At 41.3% G+C, this 25,808-nt stretch overlaps 1 protein-coding gene across 1 annotated transcript in view; it reads left to right on the top strand.

The window, feature by feature from the left end:
* TMEM167A (transmembrane protein 167A) overlaps positions 1–24,124 on the top strand; it is a 51,439-nt gene extending 27,315 nt beyond the window's left edge. Inside the window, exons 2-4 of the mRNA XM_082253046.1 lie at positions 5,591–5,700; positions 20,799–20,833; positions 23,881–24,124. Of these exons, the coding sequence (XP_082109172.1) occupies positions 5,591–5,700; positions 20,799–20,833; positions 23,881–23,951 (216 nt within the window). The 3' untranslated portion in view covers positions 23,952–24,124. The remainder of the gene's footprint in view (positions 1–5,590; positions 5,701–20,798; positions 20,834–23,880) is intronic.
* The last annotated feature ends 1,684 nt before the right edge of the window (positions 24,125–25,808 follow it).

Below are 25,808 nucleotides of genomic sequence, written 5' to 3'. Positions count from 1 at the left end.
GCTGGCGGACTTGCTCCTGATTCTATGACTACTGTGACAGCCAATCCCAGTGGTCACATGATTGGCCTTTCTTTCCTACCCCCCCCCCCCCCCATCCAGAATTTTTTTTAAAAAGTGATACTGGGTAAAAGGTAAAGTTATTGTAAACAATCACCTTGTAAAAAATAGAGAGAAAATAAAAATGAAAGGTAAAACATTTTTGTATAGATGTAAAAAAAATTCTGACCACATTCCCTTTCTTCTAAGCTGCATAAGAGCTGGGGTAGGAGAAGTAGCAGCACACCAAGCTACCCAGTGACAGGCTGTGCAGAAGGGGTGTGTCAATGTCAATGTCTGATCATTGGAGGATAATCGTCTGAGTTCCCAACATAGCTAGAGAACTGACTATACTGTGCTTACCTACCTAGTGTGGTGAGTTTTTAATAAGAAAGCCGAGGGACTCTCAGTAACACCAGGGATTTCATACAAAGGAATCGATACAAAGAGAACAGGATACTTTCTCATACAAGTCCATGGTACAGCAGGCACATATCAGGACAATGAAATGTTGGGGTAACAAACGCCTTAAGCTATTGTGGGAATACAGAGCTCCCTCTAGTGGCTGATTTAAAATATCCTCATTTAATACAACACAATTTAAAGTGGAACTTCACCCTAGTTTTAGCAGATACCTGTTTCCTATTCTGCTCCACCAAACTAGGCGATCAGAGCGGATGTTCTCCTTCAATTTCCCCGTCCTCCCCCCCATCACCAGCAACCTTCTGGGACACATCACAGTTCTCAGAAGGCTGCGGGTTCATTAACAAAGCACAGCATGACTTCGCATGCCCGGTGGAAACACAGCCGGAATCCTTTAGTAAATATGCCAGGAGCCAAAAAGCGCCGCAGAACCGTCCCAGGCAAGGACGACGCTTGATCCCTGGATAGGTAAGTGCAATTTTTCTAAAACTTTTATTTATTTATTGATTTATATATTACCCTTTTCTTTCTTCTTCAGTCTTAAAATAAAACTGAGAGTTTACATTGAAAGACACATTTAAAGTCTGCAGGAACATTAAACACTGCAGTAACTCAGAATGTGTGCTAATACAATACCCTACTCTTTACCATTAAACATGAATGTGTGGTAAAGGTTTTATATCCCTACCAATTTCCTCTGCTTTACTGGCTGTAAGATAAGGTATTCCATTTATTATAGCACAGAAGGGGTGAGGTGGGGGGGGGGGGGGGGGGTACTTCCAAACTCCGTGTTTCAGAACTCTTGATCAGGTTTGTCACAGTGAAAAGTGTAAGGGTCCATGGCCTTTATTTCCACATCCTTTGTTAACATGTAAATTGAATATGTAGCGGGGAAGGTCGGAATATTCATTGATAACATCCAGAGTAGATGCTTTCTTTTTGCTCTTTGTGTTGAAAGACACTTTGGGACATAAAGATGGAAGCCAGAAGTCTCTTTTCTCCTTGATCAGATAAGACACAAGGTTAGACTTGGGAGAGATGCTTCTGATAGCCAGGCTCTGGTATCCATTGCATTGACAGCTTTCCAACTGGTGCCTAAAGCAATGTTAATGTTTTGTCTTTAGAGCATATCAAATGGTTAAATTCAATTTTGAGCTTCCAGTGCTGGATAAGTGAGGTCAAACAAAGTCAAAATGAAAGTGATCTGCTTCCCCTAGAGTCCATCAATCTGACCAGCAAGGTATTCCAACAAGAGAGCAATTGCAACTTGTCTGCCTGTGGATAGTCATTATGCTTCTACCTCTTTCTGTCACTCTGACCTCTGTATGTTTCATAGGAAAAAAAAGCCATGTGCCTTACCCCCCTGTTTGCATTGCCTAGACAATCACATGTGATCGTCATTTTTTGCAACCCGTTTACGGTTTCATATTAAACCATATAACTTGGCTTCAGGCAGTTACAGCCTATCCATCATAGGAGTATTTTACTAACTCTCGGAAAACACATTCCAGCTGTGGTGGCAGGGAGCTCCTTCTGTTGGCCAGGTTTACTTAACTGTAAATAATGCAGATATTGGGTCCAAAACGCATCACCATATACACGTACCCGTGTGTATATGTATGTATATATGTATATATATATATATATATATATATATATATAATATGGGGGGGCGACACTGGTGTAGTGGTTGGAACATTCAGATAGCAAGAGGGTCGCTGGTTCAAATCCCAACCACGACACTACCTGCCTGGAGTTTGCATGTTCTCCCTGTGCCTGCGTGGGTTTCCTCCTGGCACTCCGGTTTCTTCCCGCACTCCAAAGACATGCTGGTAGGTTAATTGGATCCTGTATAAAAAAAATTGTCCCTACTGTGTATGTATGTGAGTTAGGGACCTTAGATTGTAAGCTCCTTGAGGACAGGGACTGATGTGAATGTGCAATGTATATGTAAAGCACTGCGTAAATTGTGACAGCGCTATATAAGTACCTGAAATAAGTAAATATGTATGTGTGTGTGTATGTATATATATATATATATATATATATATATATATATATATATATATATATATATATATATATATAGCTGTTCCTCAGAATAGTGTGTTTGTTTGTATTTTACCACTTTAGCACCAGAAGATTTTACCTGCTTCATGACCACATGCCATATCAGGGACTGGATCCAGGACAATCCAGAGAACAACAGTGTGTAGAGAGATCCAATAATGAAGGCACAAAGTTGGGAGAACTAGTGAAAGTCCATAATCCTCTGCACAACAGAGCACTCTGTTGTGATTTATGATGTGTATAACCCTCCCTTACTTTATTCAGAATGAACAAAAAGTTTTGCCTTTTAGTTCTTTTTTAATACCTTTAACCACTTGTCGACCAGCCACTGTCGTTTTACTGTGGCAGGTCGGTTCTATTACGTGAACGATGTACCTGTACAGTTTTCATATTCCTATCCCACACCTTCCTGGTCTGTAGGCACCTGTATACTGGGTGCTGAAGCGATCACCACCTGGCCACTGGATCAGTTACAAGTAGATTCATATTCGCCAGCACACCATGGGTCTTGCAAAAGCAGTCCAAAAAGCTTTATTGCAAAGAAGATCACATCAAAAAAACATACAGTGCAACGTTTCGGAGCCACGCAGAACCCCTAACAAAGTGGTCCTGCGTGACTCCGAAAACGTTGCACTCTGTTTTTTTTTTATGTGATCTTCTTTGCGATGTACCTGTACGTCGCTTCGTGTAATAGACAGTGGGGGCATGTACGTGCCGATTGGCCAGAAGGGGAACCAATCAGCGGGTTCGGCGAATGCAATGTCCCTGGCCACCCACGATCGCTCCCCATGGCGACAGAGCGGCGGTCTGCCTATGTAAACAAGGGATCCTGTGTACCTACTATTAAGGAAGGTCTCTGTGTTCATCCATTGAGCACATCCCCCACACAGATAGAAAGCACTCCCTAATCGCACACGCTTAACCCTTTGATTGCCCCTGGTGTTAACCCCTTTCCTGCCAGTGTCATTAGTACAGTAACAGTGCATATTTTTAGCACTGATTACTGTAGTAATGTCACTGGTCCCCTCAAGTGTCAGGTGTCAGATCTCTCCATTGCAGTCCCACTAAAAATCGCTGATCGCCACCATTTCTAGTATAATAAATAAAAATGAGACCATCTTTCCCCTAGTTTGTAGACGCGATAACTTTTGCGCAAACCAATCAATATACATTTATTGAGATTTTTTTTACCAAAAATATGTGGGAAAAATACATATTGGCCTAAATTTATAAAAAAATTAGATTTTTTTTGTTTTGCGCAAAAAATAAACGCAGAGGTGATCAAATTACCAAAAGAAAGCTCTATGTGTGGGATAAAAAGGACATTAATTCTATATGGGTACAGCGTCGCACAACTGTGCAGTGCCGTATCGCAAAAAAGGGCCTGGTCATTAAGGGGGGTAAAACCTTCTGATCCTTAAGTGGTTAATATGGTGTATGGGGCTTTGTTTTTGTTTTTTTTTTTTTTTTTTAAATCCTACTTACCTGAGTGGATGCAACATTGATCCAATGATGCATCTGTCCCTTGGCGCCTCTAACACTGAGTACCAAGCAATCGAACACCGCCAATTGCTCGTTTCTCACAGCTCCCCGAGCAGAGAGCTGGTGACTGTCAGGCAGTAAAGCACCTCCTGTATTAGGGTGCCCCCCATTATGCAAGGCGCATAGGGGGCACCTTAGGGGGAAGGGAGTGTTAGATGCACTATCAGATTTAGATACACTACTTATAAAGTGTTAGCTGGAGTTTGGCTTCAATTTGCTCAGTTACAGCAAACTGTTTTTCCTTTTCGGTTTTTAAATAAAAGCTGATTGTTTTAAGCACCCCCGTCAGTGGTAAATGGTTTTGGCTTAACCTTCTAACTGCTACTTCTGCAGGACAGCTTGTCCTGTTGAAAAACAACAAACTTACTGGCTGGATCACCTGATGAAAATAAAGGAAAGAAAACCTAAAAAGACAGAAAAGGAATGCATGCATCGCATCTAAAAAATGTTTGCTTTTGGGCTTAATGCCACTTTGAGAAAGTTGTCTCATATTTCTGAAATGTTGATTTGCTCACTGGATATGTTGCTTTCGGTAAACGTTTGTATCAGATTATTGCTTTGTTGACTGTTTACTATCTAGGCTTTGTTTGTTTTCATACTGGGGAGATTCCCTCTCTATTAATCCCGGTAACTTTTATCACCAGGTCAGAAACTAATATAAAATCCCACATTTTATAGCTGTCCCCAGAGTAGAAGGTGAAGGGAAATCTTCCTTTGGGAAACGCTTGTTCTGCTGACAGCTGATGGGGATTTCCCCTCTTCCTTTCTGACAGTTTCACTTCCTGTTGTGTTTTCAGCACAGAAAATGAGGGGGGAAAGGTTGCAACTGTTCTCTACAGCAGCCTTTTTCAACCAGGGTGCCGAGGCACACTAGTGTGCCTTAAGTTTTCTTCAGGGGTGCCTCCGCAAAATGTCCCGAAAATTACATACAAGGCAGCAGGTGGACGAAGCCTGCCTTTTACTTTACACAAAGTCACAGTTTTTCATTGACCAATGACATCATTAGTTGATAAGGAGGATGTCGGTCTTCTGCGTAGCATGCTTGTTTGACCCTCCCCTGCTCCTCTCCATAAGTTTTGGGGTCATATTAGCTGAGTGATGGAGAAAAACTGAGGAAAAAGAGAAACATTGGAATACTAGTCAGTACTAACTTGTACCTCTAACGTTGGGCATCCTATATGTGTGTATGTTGCTGCATTATGTAAAACTTTTAGGATGGGGTGCCTCAAGTCTGTCCATAATTTTTTAAAGGTTGCCTCGAGACTGTCCATAATTTCTGGGGAATGCTTCGAAAAAAGAGAAACGCTGCTCTACAGTATCCAAAATGAAAAGGTTTTGCCTATAGATGACATTTTATTGCAGATTCTGGGCTAGAACTTTCTTAGTTTTATATTTCATTCCTCTCTCATATAGGCCAACTTATGTTAGAATTCATTGCCTCTCAGAGTGGACATTGTCAAATCAACCTACCTGGTTCTGATTTTACTAACCATATATTCATTTATTTGTTTTTTTCCAGTCTGCCATTTTTAACTTCCAGAGCTTATTGACAGTGATTCTACTGCTGATTTGCACATGTGCTTATCTCAGAGCTATGGTACCCAATCTTCTGGACAAAAATAAAACTGGGTAAGTCCCATTCAAATTTTAGATTTTTTTAAATGTCACCAGATTTTCAAGTATAGAGACGATGGAACAGTCACCTTTTCATAACGCCATGATTTCATTATGAAAAACTTTAGAGAAAGCATTGTCACTTCCTAATCCACTTCAGATCTAAATCTTTTATTAATAACTAGAAAACTTACAATTTCCAGGGAAATTGTGTAAAGTGTTCTTGCCGCCACCAGTAGTACCCAGCTGGAGTGGGCGGAGTAAGTGTGTGTGTGTGTGTGTGTGTGTGTTGCCCCAAAAGAATGAATGGTGGAATGTTCCGGAATGTTCACACTTACACACACTACACACCCCCCCCACACACACTACACACCCACCACACACACTACATACTTCCCACTTACACACCCCCCACACACACACTACACACTTCCCACTTACACACCCCCCACACACACATCCCACTTACACACCCCCCACACACACATCCCACTTACACACTCCCCACACACACATCCCACACACAAAACCCACTAACACACCCCCCCACACACATCCCACTTACACACTCCCCACACACACATCCCAGACACACATCCCACTTACACACCCCTCACACACACACACACACACACTACACACCCACCACACGCACTACACACTTCCCACTTACACACCCCCCACACACACATCCCACTTACACACACTACACACCCACCACACACACTACACACTTCCCACTTACACACCCCCCACACACACATCCCACTTACACACTCCCCACACACACACATCCCACACACACACTACACACTTCCCACTTACACACCCCCCACACACACATCCCACTTACACCCCCCCCACACACACACACTACACACTTCCCACTTACACACCCCCACACACACATCCCACTTACACACTCCCCACACACACACACATCCCACACACACATCCCACTTACACACCCCCCACACACACACTACACACTTCCCACTTACACACCCCCCACACACACATCCCACTTACACAGCCCCCACACACACATCCCCCACACACACACTACACACCCACCACACACACTACACACTTCCCACTTGCACACCCCCCACACACACATCCCACTTACACACCCCCCCCCACACACACACACACACACTACACACCCACCACACACACTACACACTCCCCACACACACATCCCACACACACATCCCACTTACACACCCCCCCCCCCCCACACACACACTACACACTTCCCACTTACACACCCCCCACACACACACTACACACCCACCACACACACTGCACACTTCCCACTTACACACCCCCCACACACAAATCCCACTTACACACACTACACACTTCCCACTTACACACCCCCCACACACACATCCCACTTACACACCCCCCCACACACACATCCAACTTGCACACACTACACACCCCCCCACACACACTTCCCACTTACACACACACACACACACACACACACAAACTGCTGCCACTTACACACAAACATAGTTACTCTGCCCACTCCAGCTAGAGACCACGGGTGACAGCAAGAACACTTCACACAATTTCTCTGGAAATTGTACGTTTTCTAGTTATTATTATACAGGATTTATATAGCACCAACAGTTTGCATAGCGCTTGGATAGGCTTTGTAGTGTTTACCTCTTGTGAGATATAACCTCCATACCAAACATGGCTTTGCTGCAACATTCCCATGTCCTCAGCTGTTATGTAGTTTCCAATAAGTACAAGCTATTGAAAGTAATTTTGCATTTCTTTTTTTTTTTTTTTATTTGGGCTAGAGAAAAGTACACAATTTCATGATCGAGTTTCTGAAATAGGTGGATAGATAGATGGATAGATACAGTATCTCACAAAAGTGAGTACACCCCTCACATTTTTGTAAGAATTTTATTATCTTTTCATGTGACAACACTGGAGAAATGACACTTTGCTACAATGTAAAGTAGTGAGTGCACAGCTTGTATAATGGTGTACATTTTCTGTCCCCTCAAAATAACTCAACACACAGCCATTAATGTCTACACCCCTAAGTGAAAATGTCCAAATTGGGCCCAATATTTTGTGTGGCCACCATTATTTTCCAGCACTGCCTTAACCCTATTGGGCATGGAGTTCACCAGAGCTTCACAGGTTGCCACTGGAGTCCTCTTCCACTCCTCCATGACGACATCACGGAGCTGGTGGATGTTATAGACCTTGCACTCCTCCACCTTCTGTTTGAGGATGCCTCACAAGATGGTCAATAGGGTTTAGGTCTGGAGACATGCTTGGCCATTCCATCACCTTTACCCTCAGCTTCTTTAGCAAGGCAGTGGAAGTCTTGGAGGTGTTAAGGTGTTTCTAACTATATACCTGTGCAAAAATTAATTGTAAATGAGAAACTCCTATGTAAACTGCAATACACCTCCCTTCACATGTACACTAGAATGTTCTTGATCAATACAGTACTTTTCAATGTAGAAAAAAATTCTTCTTCCCTTCAGGCATTTGCCTTTTTAATTAGTTCTTTCAGTGCAATATAGAGAAGTTCCCAATTCAGTTTTTAGAATGTGTGCAATCACTCCACATAAAGTGTCAAAAGAATTAAATTTGCTTGAGGGTTAGTGCCATCTTCCACATCTCCCCTGATGACATCAGATCGATGAAAAGCTTTGGAAGGATCTTCTTTTTTTTTTTTTTTAATTTCCAGTTTGTGGAGTGCCAAGGAGTCTGTATGCATTTCCTAGCTTGTGTCATACATGCCTGTTAACATTGTAAGTGGATTTTATTTGTTTTTAAGACTCCTAAATCAGTATTAAACTATTGGATGTTGCCTTACCGGTTTCTTTAATATGACTGGCCCTGAGGAGGAACGGAATGGGGACCCCCCTAGCGATGGAGTGCAAAAAGACCCTCTTATTAGCTAAGGGGTCAAATAAAATGTAATGAGTGAGGTGTTCAATAGGGGCGCGATCGTGGTCACCTAATAGAGTGTGGAAGATGGTACTAAATTAATTCTCAAGCACCTTCTTCTTCTTCCTTCTTCTTTTTTTTTTTTTTTTTTTTGTTATTGCTCCTTAATTTTTTAGCACTTTATGTGGAGTGATTACACAAACACTTTTAAAATTGTATTGGGAACTTTTCTTTATTGCACTGAAAGAACTAATATTAAGGGCAAATGCCTAAAGGGAAGAGGTGGGTACATTGTATTGATTTATCACATTGTTGTATACAGGTGAATCTCCTAAAATTAGAATTTCATCAAAAAGTTAATATATTTCAGTAATTCAATTCAAAAAGGGAAACCCATATATTATATAGATTCATTACACACATAGTGAAATATTTCAAGCATTTCTTTCTTTTAATTTTGATGATTTTTGGCTTGCAGCTAGTGAAAGCCCAAAATTCAGTATCTAAAAAAAAAAAAAAAAAAAAAAGATTTTTATTTCAGAAATGTTGGTTTACTGAAAAGTATGCCCATGTACAGTATAGTATGCACTCAATACTTGGTCGGGGCTCCTTTTGCATGAATTACTGCATCAATGTGGCGTGGCATGGAGGCGATCAGCCTTTTGCACTGCTGACATGTTAGGGAAGCCAAGGTTTCCTTGTTAGCAGTCTTCAGCTCACCTGCATTGTTGGCTCTGGTGTATCATCTTCCTTCTGACAATTTCCCACAGATTTCTTATGGGGTTTAGGTCAGGCGAGTTTGCTGGCCAATCAAGCACAGTGATAACATGATTATTAAACCATCTTTTGGCACCTGCCTACACTGCCAAAAGTATCAAGTCCTGCTGGAAAATGAAATAAGCATCTCCATAAAGCTGGTCAGCAGAGGGAAGCATGAAGTGCTCAAGAATTTACTGGTAGAGGGCTGCGCTGACTTTGGACTTGATAAAAAAAACAGAAGTGGACCAACGCCAGCAGATGACATGGCTCCCCAAATCATCACTGACTGTGGAAACTTCACACTGAACCTCATGCAACTTGGGAGCCGTTCACGGCACTGAGCTCTGAAGGAACGGCACGGGTGGCCGTTCCCTCAGAGCGCCTGCGCCGATGACGTCATCGGCAGTTTGCGCTGTAAATATCTCCTAAACGGTGCTAGTTTGGGAGATATTTATAGCACCTATAGGTAAGCCTTAATATAGGCTTACCTATAGGTAAAAGTTATACAAGAGGGTTTACAACCTCTTTAAGTCCAAAGTTAGCGCAGCCCTCTACCAGGAAATTCTTCTAGAGCACTTTGTTTCCTTATACTGACTAGCTTTATGAAGATGCTGATTTAATTTTCCAGCAGGACTTGGCACCTGCCCTCACTGCCAAAAGTACCAATACCTGGTTTATTGATCATGGTATCACTGTGCTTGATTGGCCAGCAAACTTTCCTGGCCTACACCCCACATGGAATCTGTGGGGTATTGTCAAGAGGAAGATGAGACACCAGACACAACAATGCAGATGGGCTGAAGGCAACTTGGGCTTCCATAACACCACAGAATTGCCACAGGCTGATCGCCTCCATGCCACGCCACATTGATGCAGTAATTCATACAAAAGGAGCCCCAGCCAAATATTGAGTACATACTATATTGTAATTGGACATACTTTTTAGTAAGACTCCGTTTCCACTAGTGCGACTTGGCATGCGACTTTGGACACAAAGTCGCGTGACAAGTCACAGCCCATTGATTTCAATGGCACCCGTTCTAATCTATGACTTAAAGTTGCAGCGAATTTGAAAAGGTGCCTGCACTACTTTGATGCGACTGAGTCAGAGAGTGAAGTCAGATCAAAATTGCACTCAAAGTTGTATCAAAATCTGTGTCGCACTCTAAATTGCATGACTTTGGAGTCGCACTAGTGGAAACTTTTCCTAAGCCAACATTTCTGTTTCAATATGTTTATTATGCAGAGATAAAAGGTACAAACCTTGTGATGGTAGATTGGAACATATTACAAATCAAAGGTTAATATGTGGAATTTACTGGTAAATAACAGTCATCAGAGATAATTCTAATACAATGTCTGTATAACATAGTGGGATATTTAAACAAGGTGTCCTAGTAATTTTGGTGTCAAGGGTGGTAATAAAGTATCGAAAAAGAGGGGGGGAGAGAAGGCGACGGAGAGGGAGAGCGAGAGGTGAAAAAGGAATAGGTGGGGAGAAGTACATGCACCTAAAGTTGGTGATATCTCATTTTAGTAGTGAATGAATTGTACCAAACAGACCAAGTGTTCCACATTCGTCTCCGCCTATTGCGAGTTATCTTTTACTAACAGGATCTTATAAGTTTGGTGAGTCTGAACCATACCTATGACATCTTAAACTCGGGAGGTTTCGTACTTTTCCATAGTTTGGTGATATGTATCAGCTAGTATGACGTGTGTTATTATTTTCCTATGCCTTTTTGGTAGGGTATCGATGTTTACATTTTTAGTAGCTAATTCAGGTGAAGTTACTATGTTTATCTCTGTAATTTGCGAGAGGGAGAAAATTTGGCAATAGTGTGTTAGCTTTTGGCATTCCAATAGGATATGGACTAAAGTGCCCTGTATAGCACATACTCTCCAGCAATGCGGTGAAGTGTGGTTCTCCAATTTTGCCAACCTGTCTGGGGTTAGGTACCTCTTTTGTATTATGTTTTGTGTGAGTTCCCATAGGGCAGTGCGTTTTGGTTGCCTCATATTTGGATTGAAGGGCTTTTTGCCATTGTGTATCTGTGAATCTTATACCTAGGTCCTGTTCCCATTGGTTGATATCTGGGGAGTGATAAAAGTGCATCTTTTCTTGTAAGATATTTTACAGTAGAGAAATCCCTTTTAGCCCTGGTGTGCTGGGTGAGTAGCAGAATTGATCGCTGTAGAAATAGAGATCCAGAGATGTGGATTTTTCTTAAAAATGGCTATTTTTAGGTACTGTAGTAGAATTCTGGGCCAAGATCTAATTCCGATTTAAAATAGTGGAAGGGTTTGATTTGGTAATTTTAGGATAAAATCTGTCACCCGGAGAGTGTCGTGTTTGGGCCATTTGTGAATAGGGAGATCAGGAATGAGCAATTTGAGAGCAGGAAGAAGAAGTTTGATGGGGCAGGTTAGAGTGTTAACCCACGAGAAAATTAATTTGCGCAAGGCTTTAACGGCCGCCAGAACGGTAAGAGGTACGTGCGGAGAGAGTTTTGCTTTCGGGTGTAAGCTGTATAACCAATTCTTTTTACATTTTTGTCCTGGATAATGTTTTTCTAGTCCACCTCCCCCACTTGGGGCAAAACCATTCTTTCAGTTGAGCTAGTATGCCTGTGGTGTGGTAGTCAGACAAATCTACTAAGCCAGATCCCCCTGCTGACCTATGTTTAAGAAGTCTAGTTTTCGATACTCTAGGTTTTTGTGCTGCCCAAATACATTTTAGGATGAGTGTTTGGAGGGAGTTATGGTAACTTATGGGAACAGGGATGCGTAGAGTCTGGAATAGATATACAAGTTGTGGCGGTAAAGTCATCTTCAACACCACCAGGCGGTCTGCCAACGAGAGTTCTTGTTTCGCTGATTGTTAAGAGATTGGGAGAAATTTTGTTTATAATGAATGTGCTATTCTTTAAAGAGATTTTTCAAGTTTCTCGTTAAGATGATTCCTAAATAAGCTATGCCTGTGTCTGCTCAGTTGAATGGAAATTGTAAGGATATGAGGTTGCGGGTAGTACCATCAACTCCGAGGTCTAGTATATGTGATTTTTGTGGCATTGACTTTTTTTAGTAGGCGATAACTCCAAAGTTATATAGAATGTCTTTTACAGCTGGTAATAACGAATGTAAGTTGGTCAGCATTAATATAATGTCGTCGGCAAAAAGACTTATCCTGTGATTGTGATCTCCAACTTGGAATCCGGAAATTAGTTTGGAGCTGCTATACATTCCGCCAGTGGTTCAATAATTACGTTAAAGATTAAGGGTGAGAGAGGGCACCCTTGGCTTTTTCCATTTGAAATATGAAAGGGGGTGGTGAACATCTCTGCTACATATACTTTAGCAGAGGGAGCAGAATAATGGCAGATGAAATTGAATCTCTAAATCCAAATTTTATGATTTTATGAGTACCTCTTTCATATGCGTCCAATGTACTGTGGAACGCCTTCTCTGTGTCGAGGGAGAGAAGCAGAGAGGCGTTCCGTCGGTGTTGGCTGTATGGAATAAGTTAAGAGGTTTTCTGCTTGCATCAGAAGATTGTCTACCTTGAATAAAGCCTGTTTGGTCTGTATTAATAAGAAGTGGGAGCAGTTTGGACAATCTGGAGGCCAGCAACTTAGCATACAATTTAAGATCTGCGTTGAGCAGGGGGATAGGTCTAAAGTTTTGAGGGGTGTCTGGGTCTTTTCCTGGTTTGGGAAGGGCAACAATAATTGCAGATACATTTCATCCGGGAACATGGAGGAGGAGGCGGCGTCGTTGAAGAGGTTTTGAAGGTGGGGGGGCGAGAATTGTGCTATATTTTTTGTTTATAGTACTGCCCCCGGTAAACCATCTGGACCAGAGAATTTACCAGCTGGGAGAGAATGGAGGGCTTGGGCAATTTCTTGTTGAGAGAATGTGGAGTTCAGATCTTTAAGACTGGCATAAGTTAGTCGAAAGTTGAATTTTGGATAGAAATTGTTGAATTAACTCCTGGTTAGGTTGGGGGGTTGATTTGTCATCTTTAAGGTTATATATGGATTCATAATATTGGCTAAAGGTATTCGCCTTGTCTTGGAGATTTATCAGTTTTTCTATGGTAATGGAGGTAATATATAAAAGGGATTGAGGTCTTGTTATGCTGGCCTCGCAGGGGTAAAGCCATGGCCTTCCCTGCTTTGTTGGAAGTAGAATAGAATGTGGCCCTAAGTCTATGATGTGCTTTCTCATATAAATCTAGGAGAACTGGTCCCAACTCTTAACCGAAAGCTAGTAATTTTAATTTTAAGGTTATAAGTTGGGTAATCTTTATTTTGCGCATCGATATTGGCAAGCTCATTAATACGCTGCATCCCCTTTTTTAGAGAAGGAATTCATCTGAATCATTATACCCCTGATGAAAGCCTTTTACGCTAACGGGGGGGGGGGGGGGTAGACTAATGGGGGACCGAACCAGAATTGTGGGGGAAGAATTCCGTAAGGTGTTGGCGGATTGGTTCAGCATACGGTGGAGCTTGTAGAACGTGAGTATTGGCTTTGGTGTGAATTTGGGGCGTAGAGTTAGACCAGTGTATATTTGGATCTATTGATGGAGCATTTTAGGGTTATATATCTGCCATTGGGGATCAGGAAGTTTCTCATGTAATGTGAAGTCCGTTGACTTGTTAATAGCCACCAGAACTCCTTGTTTCGTTTTTTTTTTTTCCTGCTTAGAGGCTAGGAAAATGTGGGAAGTGTTTGCCGTGGTAGGGAAGGGTGGCAGTGTCGCAGTGTGATTGCTGTGCCGTCCGTCTGCCACAAAGAGGCCCTCTTCACACGGTGATTTAAACCCTCCAAGTTCAAAGATAGGATTTTTAATCGTCATCTGAGAAGGTGATGAGATGGGTGGTAATATAATCACTCTTATGATGAACCGAAAGGTGTTCATTTCAGCAGTGATGGTGCGTAGGTGCTGGATCACATGAGCGGTCCTGCATAGGTACTGAGGTATCGCTTCCAAGTGTTCACTTAAAAGATCGGTACGGTTCACATGCATTTGGAAGGAAACAGAAAAGGGGTTAAGAAAGATAACAAACAAAACAGACAGAACTTTGCAGCCATAATGGAACCAAGTAGACTGCATCTGGCCAGTATGGGTGTAATAGTTTAAGAAGAAGTAGCGTGATGGCCGAAGGGCCACTGAAGGAGACTGTGGCTAAGTAAATTTGCACCGCCAGGGAAGGTGATTCAGCGGTTTCTAGTGCGAGGACCCTAATGATTTTTAAGCCAGGAAGGCTGGATCTTGTCCGGAAAGTTGCATGCATTGGAGTTTGGGACCTGGGTGGGGATGATGCCCCATTCCCTGAGTAGTGAGAGGCCCTTCTCCAGAGAGGTGATAGCGAAGGATGTTCGTTGCGGTTCACTGTTAATTTGGTGGGCTGCTTCCATTTGTAGGCTATGCTATAGTTGCGAAGTGTTTTAGCAATTGTGTTTCCTCTGGAGATCGAGGGTGTGCTTGATAGGTCAGCATAAATCTGTATGTTTGCGTAAGAATCTGGGAGTTTCCCTAGGGAACGCAACTTTTTTTGTAGTTGTTCCTTAGTGGAGAAGTGTACTCTCATGAGTAAGTCTCTTGGGACTTCATCAGGCAGGAAGGAGGGTTTGGATATGCGGTGTATGCGATCTATTGTTAGCTACAGAGTAGTTAAATCAGACAAGAGCGAATTAAAAAGATCTTTAGTAAATTGCATGAGATCCTGTGGCGGCACCTATTCGGGTATTCCTCTTAATTTTAGGTTTTTGCGCCTGGAGCGATCCTCCAGGTTAGTAATTGTTGCCTTGAGCCACAGCCTCACTTCCTCAATTTCATTGTTTGCATCGATTAAATCATTAACCGTTGTAGTGATATCGGTCATAGCATTTTCTACTTGATCAACCCTGTACCCCATCAAAGAAAGCTCAGTTGAGAATTTATGGGTGAGTATGGTGAAATCTGCATGTAGGGAGCGGTGCAGAGTTAGGATCATGTCCTTAAGCTGCGTGTCCAGCACAGGCTGATTTGAGGTAGGGTAGCTGGCAATGGCTAATTGAAGCTCATGGTGTATATCTGCTGGGGAAATCATGGGACTCACCCCCTGTGTCTGTATCCGTGGTCTCCAGGCGCATCCTTGCTTTTGCTGGGCTTGCACATGGAGGACTATGTGCAGTAGATGAGCTTCTGGGAGAGGTTCTCTCAGCACTTCTGTCCATGTCTCCACGTCAGGCAGCTCTGAGTAATTGCTGTCGTGCGGACTGGAGGTGAGAGACAGCGCCATCTTTGCTTCCTCCACTTGAGGGCCGATGGAAGTTGGCAGTAGGTTTCTTCAGCTTACTGTCTGTCTCCCTGTCTCTAGTAGTAAGTGTCTGTCAGGGTTTCAGGGAGCCGCTTGTAAGTCTGTGCGGTGGCTCTGTCCGTGTCCAGGCGCGAGTCTCCCTCAGAGACTGTGCGTGCTAGCCACGCCTCCCCCTCCCAAGCCAACATTTATGTATTAAAAATCTTTTCTTTTTTTTTTTTTTCTTATGTAATCTTCTAATTTCCTGAGATACTGAATTTTGGATTTTCACTGGCTGTAAGCCATTATCATTAAAAGAAAAGAATGCTTAAAATATATTACTGTGTGTAATGAATGTATATAAAATATGAGTTTCATTTTTTGAATTGAATTACTGAAATAAATTTAACTTTTTGATGATCTTCTAATTTTGACCTGTATATGTGAAGGATAGTTTATTGTAGTTTTTCTTGTTTTACACAGAAAAGCACCGGTATACATTTGCATGAGTTTTATTTGTATTATTTTTAAATTTACATTATATATACAGTATCTCACAAAAGTGAGTACACCCCTCACATTTTTGTAAATGTTTTTTATTATCTTTTCATGTAACAACACTGAAGAAATTACACTTTTCTACAATGTAAAGTAGTGAGTGTACAGCTTGTGTAACAGTATAAATTTGCTGTCCCCTCAAAATAACTACACACACAGCCATAAATGTCTAAACCGCTGTCAACAAAAGTGAGTACACCCCTAAGCGAACATGTCCAAATTGGGCCCAATTAGCCAATTTCCCTCCCCGGTGTCAAGTGACTCGTTAGTGTTACAAGGTCTCAGGTGTGAATGGGGAGCAGGTATGTAAAATTTGGTGTTTTTGCTCTCACTCTCTCATACTGGTTACTGGAAGTTCAACATGGCACCTCATGGCAAAGAACTCTCTGAGAATCAGAAAAAAGAATTGTTGCTCTATAAGAAGATTGCAAAGACCCTGAAACTGATCTGCAGCATGGTGGCCAAGACCATACAGCCGTTTAACAGGACAGGTTCCACTCAGAACAGGCCTTGCCATGGTCTATCAAAGAAGTTGAGTGCACATGCTCAGCGTCATATCCAGAGGTTGTCTTTGGGGAAATAGACTTATGAGTGCTGCCAGCATTGCTGCCGTGGTTGAAGGGGTGGGGGTGGTCAATCTGTCAGTGCTCAGACCATACGCTGCACACTGCATCAAATTGGTCTGTATGGCTGTCGTCCCAGAAGAAAGCCTCTTCTAAAGATGATGCACAAGAAATGCCAGCAATCAGTTTGCTGAAGACAAGCAGACTAAGGACATGGATTGCTGGAACCATGTCCTGTGATCTGATGAGACTAATATAAACTTATTTTGTTCAGATGGTGTCAAGCGTTTGTGGTGGCAACCAGGTGAGGAGTACAAAGACAAGTGAGTCTTGCCTACAGTCAAGCATGGTGGTGGGAGTGTCATGATCTGGAGCTGCCTTCCCTCAATGAACTGCTACAGTTCATTGAGGGAACCATGAATGCCAACATGTACTGTGACATACTGAAGCAGAGCACGATCCCCTCCCTTCGGAGACTGGGCCACAAGGCAGTATTCCAACATAATGACCCAAAACATACCTCCAACTACCACCACTACCTTGATTAAGAAGCTGAGGGTAAAGGTGATGGACTGGCCAAGCATGTCTCCAGACCTAAACCCTATTGAACATCTGTGGGGCATCCTCAAATAGAAGGTGGATGAGCGCAAGATCTCTAACATCCACCAGCTCTGTGATGTCATGGAGGAGTAGAAGGGGGACTCCAGTGGCAACCTGTGAAGCTCTGGTGGACTCCATGCCCAAGAGGGTTAAGGCATTGCTGAAAAAAATGGTGGCCACACAAAATATTGACACTTTGGGCCCAATTTGGATAGTTTCACTTAGGGGTGTACTCACTTTTGTTGCCAGCGTTTTAGACAGTAATGGCTGTGTGATGAGTTATTTTGAGGGGACAGCAAATTTACACTGTTATACAAGCTGTACACTCACTACTTTACATTGTAGCAAAGTGTAATTTCTTCAGTGTTGTCACATGAAAAGATAGAATAAAATATTTACAAAAATGTGAGGAGTGTACTCACTTTTGTGAGATACTGCGTGCGTGTGTGTGTATATATATATATATATATATATATAAATATATTATAGAGGTATCAAAGATTACCCTAAGGCCCCTTTCACACAGGCGGATGGTTCAGATCTGCCTGTCAGTTTTTTTGGCGGCTCTGAACGGTCCCCCCATGCATTCCTATGAGGCATCGGATGTCAGCGGAGACATGTCCGCTGACATCCGATCCGTCAAATCTGGACGGATGGAAACCCTATTTTCCATCCGTCCAGCGGATGGGATCAGATGAGAACGGACCGATGGTCCGTTCCCATCCGATTCCCCCATAGAGATGTATGGGGCTCTGACAGCTATGTCTCCGCACACAGTGCGGATAAAAGCTGTCATTCTCCTGCTCAGCGGGGAATCAGCGGATCGATCCCCCGCTGAGAAAAGCGGACTCCGTCCGACGGACGGATTTTGTGAAAGGGGTCTAAATCATTTTATCTCTATAGCTTCCCTTTATTTGTTTTGACAATTTTTCTTTCTAAAAAAGAGAGAAGAAAATCATTAATTGGTAGAAGTTTGCGAAGTTTGTATCAGAGGTTGAATGAAAATGCCAGATTTAGAAAAAGCAGAGTTAACTGACTGGAGCTCATAGTGCAATCCCCTCCATAGCCTTGCTAAAGTTGGTCTCTACCCCTTTTTTTTTTTTTGCTGGCAGGTAGATCTGGGGTTTGCCTGAATCCAAACACCAATGTACATGGTCACAGCATGGATGCTAGGGTGTCCCCTTTTCAAAATTGAAGCTTAGTACTTGCATATGCCTTACTCAACCACTCAATATCCCTTACAAAGCGATGCAATATGCCATGGTCTGCTCAGAATTGCATCTTTGTGTGGGCTTTTTATTTCACAAGCAGAAGATTTAGGATCTGCTATGGGACTCAAAACTTGTTTCATTAATCTTAAATGCTGCCAACTCTTTGCTGGGTGCTAGCCAGGAAGACCTTTCCCCCCAGGGTACTGATCACCTCATCTATAAGGTCAATTAGATCAAGACTGTGGAATGTAGCTGATAACATCTGATGGACAAGAGCTTGGGATGCAGGCTGTCGTTTGACACGTAACTCTTATTTTCCTCATAAAATGAATCTTTACTCCTCTGCTAAGTTCAGCTTGAAGGGTTGGATAAAAAAGTCATAAAATGGCTAAAATGTTTGCCTTTCCTGGAGTGTCATTTATACCTGAAAAATTGAGGAAAACGCATACATATGCTGATTCTTTAAATGTATCCATTCCTGTTTTCCAATAAATATTACTGTTTTCAACCTTTATGTGCTTATATACTGTACGTTCTCCTTTTTGTTTTTGTTTTTTCCCCATAAATGTACATTCTTATAGACTTCAATATTTTTAATATTTTGACTTGGTATTTATGTAGCTGGGTTTAAAAGGATCAGAAAGGAATGTGCATTTGTACGAATCTGAATGTCCACTTTTAATAGAAATGCTAATTTTCTGGTTGACATGCTGAGGCACCTTTTAAGTCTTTGGCCAAGAATAAAGCCCCGTACACACACACAGATTGTTGGCCAACGTCCGATCTGCCGATTGTAGGCTTGTTAGTATGATGCTTCCGACAACCAACTGTGAATTTTCGGCCGAAAAAAATCTGGTGTGCATGCTATAAAATTTTTGTTGGCCAACAAAGAACGGCCGATTTGTTCCTCAGTCAGTACAGATTTCGGCAGACAAAAATCAGATGAGCAAGACTGGGCATGCTCAGAGAAGAAAAAACACACTGAAAGTCAGCCAGAACATGACATCACTTCTGAAGTTGGTTTTTGTTGGCCAACTAAAGTCCAGTGCAAGTCTAGAGCAAATTTCAACCAAGAAACAACACTGGACAAAAGTTGGCCGATCAGTTGGCAAACAATCTGTGCGTGTGTACGGGGCTTAAGTCTGCATTACTCCTGATTAGCATAAAAAGTCTTAACAAGTATTAAAGTTAGTAGTCCACATTTAAAACCAATTACCTAGTCTTTATGTTGATAAAATACTTCAGCCTTGCCACTGAAGATAGTTTTGCAGTTATATATCTGTTCTTTTTCTGTCCTGGTGCAGTCCGGTCTGACTTCTTCTTCAACTCAGGGCTAATATCTGACAACCTTGGCTTCTCCTGGAGAGGGAAACTGTCAGTTAAAGTGGTTGTATACCCTCCCATATACTCAGTGAAGTGACTGACCTCAGGTGATACAGAGATGAAACAAATCATCTGCAGTTGTACTTGTTTATCTGCAGTCTTCTTTTCTTTACATCCGACTAAAGTGCTGAATCTTCACTGAATTTCTCAGCAGCTTTGAAAAGCAGGGGGCGTAGAACTGAAGTTACACTCTGTACAGCTGATTGAAGAGAGCTCTAAAAGCTGATTAGGGGAAGGGAGACACCCCCCCCCCCCCCACACCCCAACCTTCACACAGCATACTGGAACAGAGCTAAGGTGCTTTCAATCTGCCGGAGATCCCTCCCCTGTCACCTTTTTTCTCTTGCTGTCAGGAAAACTTGTCAGAAGTGATTCATGCAGATACCAGAGACATGAAACGGCAGACAGAAATTAAGTGTTCTGGATTGAGTACACACTATATAGGGATATGCTTTTTTCCTATTTCATGTCTGAGGTTTACAACCACTTTAAAGAATTCTTTATTTATGTAATTGACAGCACATTTTTTCATAACTTCATTTTTGTTAAGCGCTGCGCAAACTGTTGGCGCTATATAAATCCTGTATAATAATAATAACTTTATCTTTCTATTCTTCCCTGGGCATGAGTGTTCCAACAGGCCCTGCTGAACCAGGCCAGTTTTGATTCATGGTATGGCCAACTTTAATGGTACCTCATACTCTAGTAAAGTGAAATCCCACATCTTTAATACACAAAACACTATGAATGTATCAAGTACATTGTTACCTATATATGACTGTTTCTGCTTCTCAAGTAATCTTTACATGTTTTTGTTGCAGAGTACTTGGAATATTTTGGAAGTGTGCACGGATTGGTAAGTTAACATTTTAATGTAGTCAGGTGTAAGTAACAATAAATACATTTTTTATTTATTTTTTCTTCCTGCAGCGGCAAACTATATAGTATAAAAAAGGTTTCCTGATAAATCTTAAAGTGGAAAATTATAAAAATTTGCATATCAGAAGATTTACACACTGTGCAAAATATAATATAAGCTTAAATCAGTTGACAGATAACTGAACTTGCCACATTGACAATTCTATAAATATCATTTGAATTGTAGTGCTGCTTTACCTTTTGAAACTGCCAAAAGTAAGTTGCTTTTACATTAGCTAGATTTGCATGTGTCAAATGTGCCAAGAAAGCTCTAGCACCTTTTTTTGGCCATAGAGCTTGGTGTGTTTTAGCTTGTTTGTCACATGCAGAAACATGCATTTTTTTTTGGTTTGTATTTGGGGTACCATTAACGATTAATTACACCACAACCACGACCTGAATTGTTTGCATGTTACTGGAATGCACAGATGTGAATACAGACTTAGACCTGGTCCACACTAGCGCGTGACAAGTCGCGCTCCCTCGCAGTCCATTGACTGCTACAGGACCCGTTCTAATAGGAGCGACACAAGTCACTCCGACTTAGAAAAAGGGTCCTGTACTACTTCGGGGCGACCTCGAAGCGACTTGCATAGACTTGTGAAGTCCCTGCAATACGCTCCGAAGTCGTGGTGCATGGGAATGCACAAGTCGCCCCCGAAGTAGTACAGAGTCATGTCGCCCCAGTGTGAACCGACTCTTAAAGTGGGAGTAAACTCCCATGTATGATGTTTATAGATAATCCTATAATGAGGCTTGCCTATAGGTACAGTAAATTCTCCTAAGTGTTCAAAATTTAGGAAATATTTACTTTAGATGCAGCCAGTGGCGTTACTTGTGCATGCACTCTGAAGGAACAGTATACTCGGGCCATAAACAGTGAGGTCACAAGATTGAAGTGCCTTCAATGGTGACAGTCTGCCGCTGGAGTGCTTTGTTTTTAAGGAAGTCTGTCATAATGTGCTAGCAATGTGCGATGCATGCTGTTACATTATGATTTAAACTGCCGCGGGCCCACATTTTTTTTTTTTTTTTTTTTTTTTTTTTTTTTATACTATGGTTTACTAGCACTTTAAGGGCCAGTTCACATTCCTGCGAGTGCGCCGATCGCATGTAATTCGGAGCGCACTGCTCCTTCATTACATGCGATCGGAGGTGCGGATGCGAATTCAGCCATACACTTTGTATGGCTGAATTCGCACTGTATCCGCACCAAACACGCACACGACCCTTTTTTCCAGCTGCATCAGGATCGGATCGCACAGTGGTTCACACTTGTGCGATCCGATCCTGTGCGAACTGTCAGATCGCACTGCGATATGCGTTCAAACTGGGGGTGTTGTTAACATTTCATTGACACCCCCTGCGTATCGCATATGGCAGTGTGAGCTGCCAGGGGTGCGTTTGCGATGCGGGAACAGGCTGTGAATTGGCAGCCTTCCCGCATCGCACAAGTGTGAACCGGGACTAAAGGTTTGGCTTTGGATCTGCTTTAGGTAAAAACTGCAGCACAGTTGAGGCCATGAAACATTTTAATGGCTCTCGGTATGTTGTTTGTTGTTTTTGTTGTTTTTTTTCTATTTATTTAATTTTATTATTATTTTTTTTTATACCAAAGTATTAATGGTGTAAACAACAGTATGTATGATATATAGATGTATATATGTGTTTGTGTGTGTATGTATGTATATGTGTATGTGTGTATATATATATGTATGTATGTATGTATGTATGTGTGTGTGTGTGTGTGTGTGTGTGTGTGTGTGTGTATATATATATATATATGTGTATATATACACACATTGTTTGTTTGTTTATTATGCAAAGCTTTAATGCAGAGTGCCTTCATGTCCTTGCATAACTTTAAATTAAACCACTTGAAAAGCTCTACACATTTAGGCAGCATTAGTAAATATTATCCCTTGTTAAAACATGGCCTGTGGCCTGCATTCATGTTGAAGGGTGTATGATCAAACCACTGTGCTTGATTGTTCTCAAACTGTACTGGGAGCATTTACTTCCGAGTTTCGGCTCTCCCCGACTGCTACTGCCTCTGAAGTCCTGTGAAACTCCAGACGTGCTGAGATCGGTGTACAGCCATACCTGGGGGTAGAGATATATTTCTGCCATCATTCAGCACAAAACCTGCAGAGCAGAATGTGGTGGTTTATATTATCAGTTTGGCATTGAGATGTGCTAAATTGTAATCAGTAACATACACTGGATGGGATCTGGCTCTTTCTACTAGGAAATTGATATAGGTAACACTATTCACATGCAAAGCTAAGGGATCAATGCTCATACTTTTAGTACAAATCATTTTTTTTCTTTTTTTTTTTTGTCATGCAACCTCCTCTCTTAGCTTTGCTAATGTAGCTGTTAATATAAAGCCTTTATTATTTTAACTGATCAGAGACATATTTATTTGAAAATTACCAAAGCACTCAAAGTAAGCACCCAGCTTACCTATATTGAGTTTTAATCCATCAGACAGGAACGGCTTGTGAATCTGAAGTGCATTTTCATAAATCTGTACATTTATCTTTACAGTGTTTTGCTGCCAACTTAAAAAACCACTGACTAAATAGCCCTAAATACAGTTCGGCTTCACACGATACCCACACTTGTCTAAATGAATCAGATGTTGTTTAGTTGTTCACCAGACATTAGAGCAATGTATTGTAATATTACAGCTATGATTGACATGTCATCTTGGCAGTAACTGGAGTTTGAACATGCAGTATATTTCAAGGTGACTTTTGCTGCCAAAAACATTGCAGTCTTAGATTGATTCCACGATTTGTGCTGACTTAGCTATTTTTTTATCTTTTTAAAAATTAATTCATGGTTTAATGTGTCATTGGCTGACAGTTTATTATAGTTTTCTGGTAATTTTTAAAATGATAGGTGTTTTTTTATTTGTATGTCAGTCTGGTGTTTGTTTTCCTCTCTTCACATATTTCAATATAATATTTTACTTTCCAGGTGAACGGAAAAGTCCTTACGTTGCCGTATGTTGTGTGGTGATGGCGTTCAGTATCCTCTTTATGCAATGAACTTCCAGGGATTTAAGATGCTCATTTTTGTTGTGGAATATATTTTTCACCTTCGATAATGTGTGTTTAGAAAATCGGGGACCAACTGGTCTTGCAGAGAAAATTTTCCAAATGTTGACAGTTGGAAGACAACTAAGCAGACATACTGTTTGTGAAATATTGTTCTGATTTTTTTTTTTTTTTTTTTTTTAGTTAAAACTTTTTTTTGTGAGGAAAAAAAACTCTTCAGAAAAGCTTGGTAAATTATTTCAAACAATGTGATGTTTTATAGTTCAAATGGAGACTGAATTACCAAATAAAATACATTTAATATTACGGTTTTCAGGACTTGATCGTGGTGTTTTCCATTGTTTGTAATTACATTTTTGGGTAAAAAAACGAAATGTTTTATGCAGCAAATCTTAAGAATGACAACAAGTGGAAAGTTGATGCATAGGTTTTTGTTATTTACTGTAATTGCAGTGATCGTTACAAGGTTGGTGGAGAGAAAACATTCATAAAAGGATACTATTGCCTAATTCAGTAAACATACAAAACTAAATTTACAAAGCACAAAAATAACACTAGGAAATAGAACATGCAAGGTTTTGGAATGAGATGTTCAACAAGCCATATGGGTGAATTGGTTAGGCATCTGCAGATTTTTGGCCAGATAGTATATCAGCAGTTTCCGTCTAAGCCAGGCTTGTCAAACTCTCTGATGAATCAAATCTTCAAAAGGCAGCATAATGTACTGTATATTAAAGGTTGCATTTACTTAAAGAAAAAAAATATAGATTTTTTCTTTATCATTCATTAAGAAACACAGGATCAATTTCAATTTCTTCTAATTTCATTTGCATTCTTCTGCCAGGTATACCTCTCCCACAGTTTCTTCCTGGTGTCCTAGGTGTATGGACTTCTTTTCTCAAAATTTTTTCTTAAGTCAAGATTTCATCTGCATGATTCTTGAACCAAGCTCACTATGCAACATCTGGATCGACTAATCCTCTGTGCCACTTTGAGGCTGTACCTGTTCCCCAATGGATTGAAGATTGGAGGGTTACCTTAGAATATGACCTATGCCAGTGGCGCTATCTGGACTTTCAGGTGCTAGTGTTTGGTAAATTAGAAAGTTGCAAAGATTTGCCCTTGGGACTTTGAATGAGGTGCGACACGCCCAATGATACAATGTAAAAAGCAAGTTTATTGGAATATACAATGTTAGCAAGTAAACACAGACAGGTACCATATTATAAAACCGATTTGTGATGTTATACATACTATATTAATATTCATAGTCAAGTTCAGTATCCCATAGAGCAATCCCATTGTAGGTATAGAAGTGCATCCTGATAACCTGACGCGTTGCGTGAAAAACCGTTCACTTCCTCAGGGGTTGATGCGATACATGGTTTCTAAGAAATAAACAGTTTGTGACATGTAATATAGTGGATAATGTTATGCTAATGAAGAACACTAGGGGGCCACCAAGGGGCCCATACTTACAAATCTGGTAAAAGGTAAAATTGAGGGATGGAGGTGCATCGGCAAATTTTAATATTGTACTGTATATTAGGTGGAAGACACCTGCTGCCCATTCGTGGCTTGCTGCACCCATTGAACCCTATATAATTTTTGCATTTTTATACTTTGTGCCATTATGGCTATACTGTTTTATGATGGGAACTTTTCAACCAATTATCCCATGCTCTTTTACCTGTCACTCACTCACTATCCTTTCCTTTTTGAGGCCTCTGGGGCAATTTGGTTTGCTTCTTGTTTTTGTCATTTCATACAACTCTGATCGCACATCATTGATACTCTTTTGCTTTATTGCCCACTTTTAGCATTTACTCTTGAGCATCAGATACATAC

The sequence above is a fragment of the Pelophylax lessonae genome, assembly GCF_965119305.1.
Source record: "Pelophylax lessonae genome assembly, chromosome: 1".
Taxonomy (NCBI): Eukaryota; Metazoa; Chordata; class Amphibia; order Anura; family Ranidae; genus Pelophylax; species Pelophylax lessonae.
This window is presented reverse-complemented; position numbering and strand designations above follow the sequence as displayed.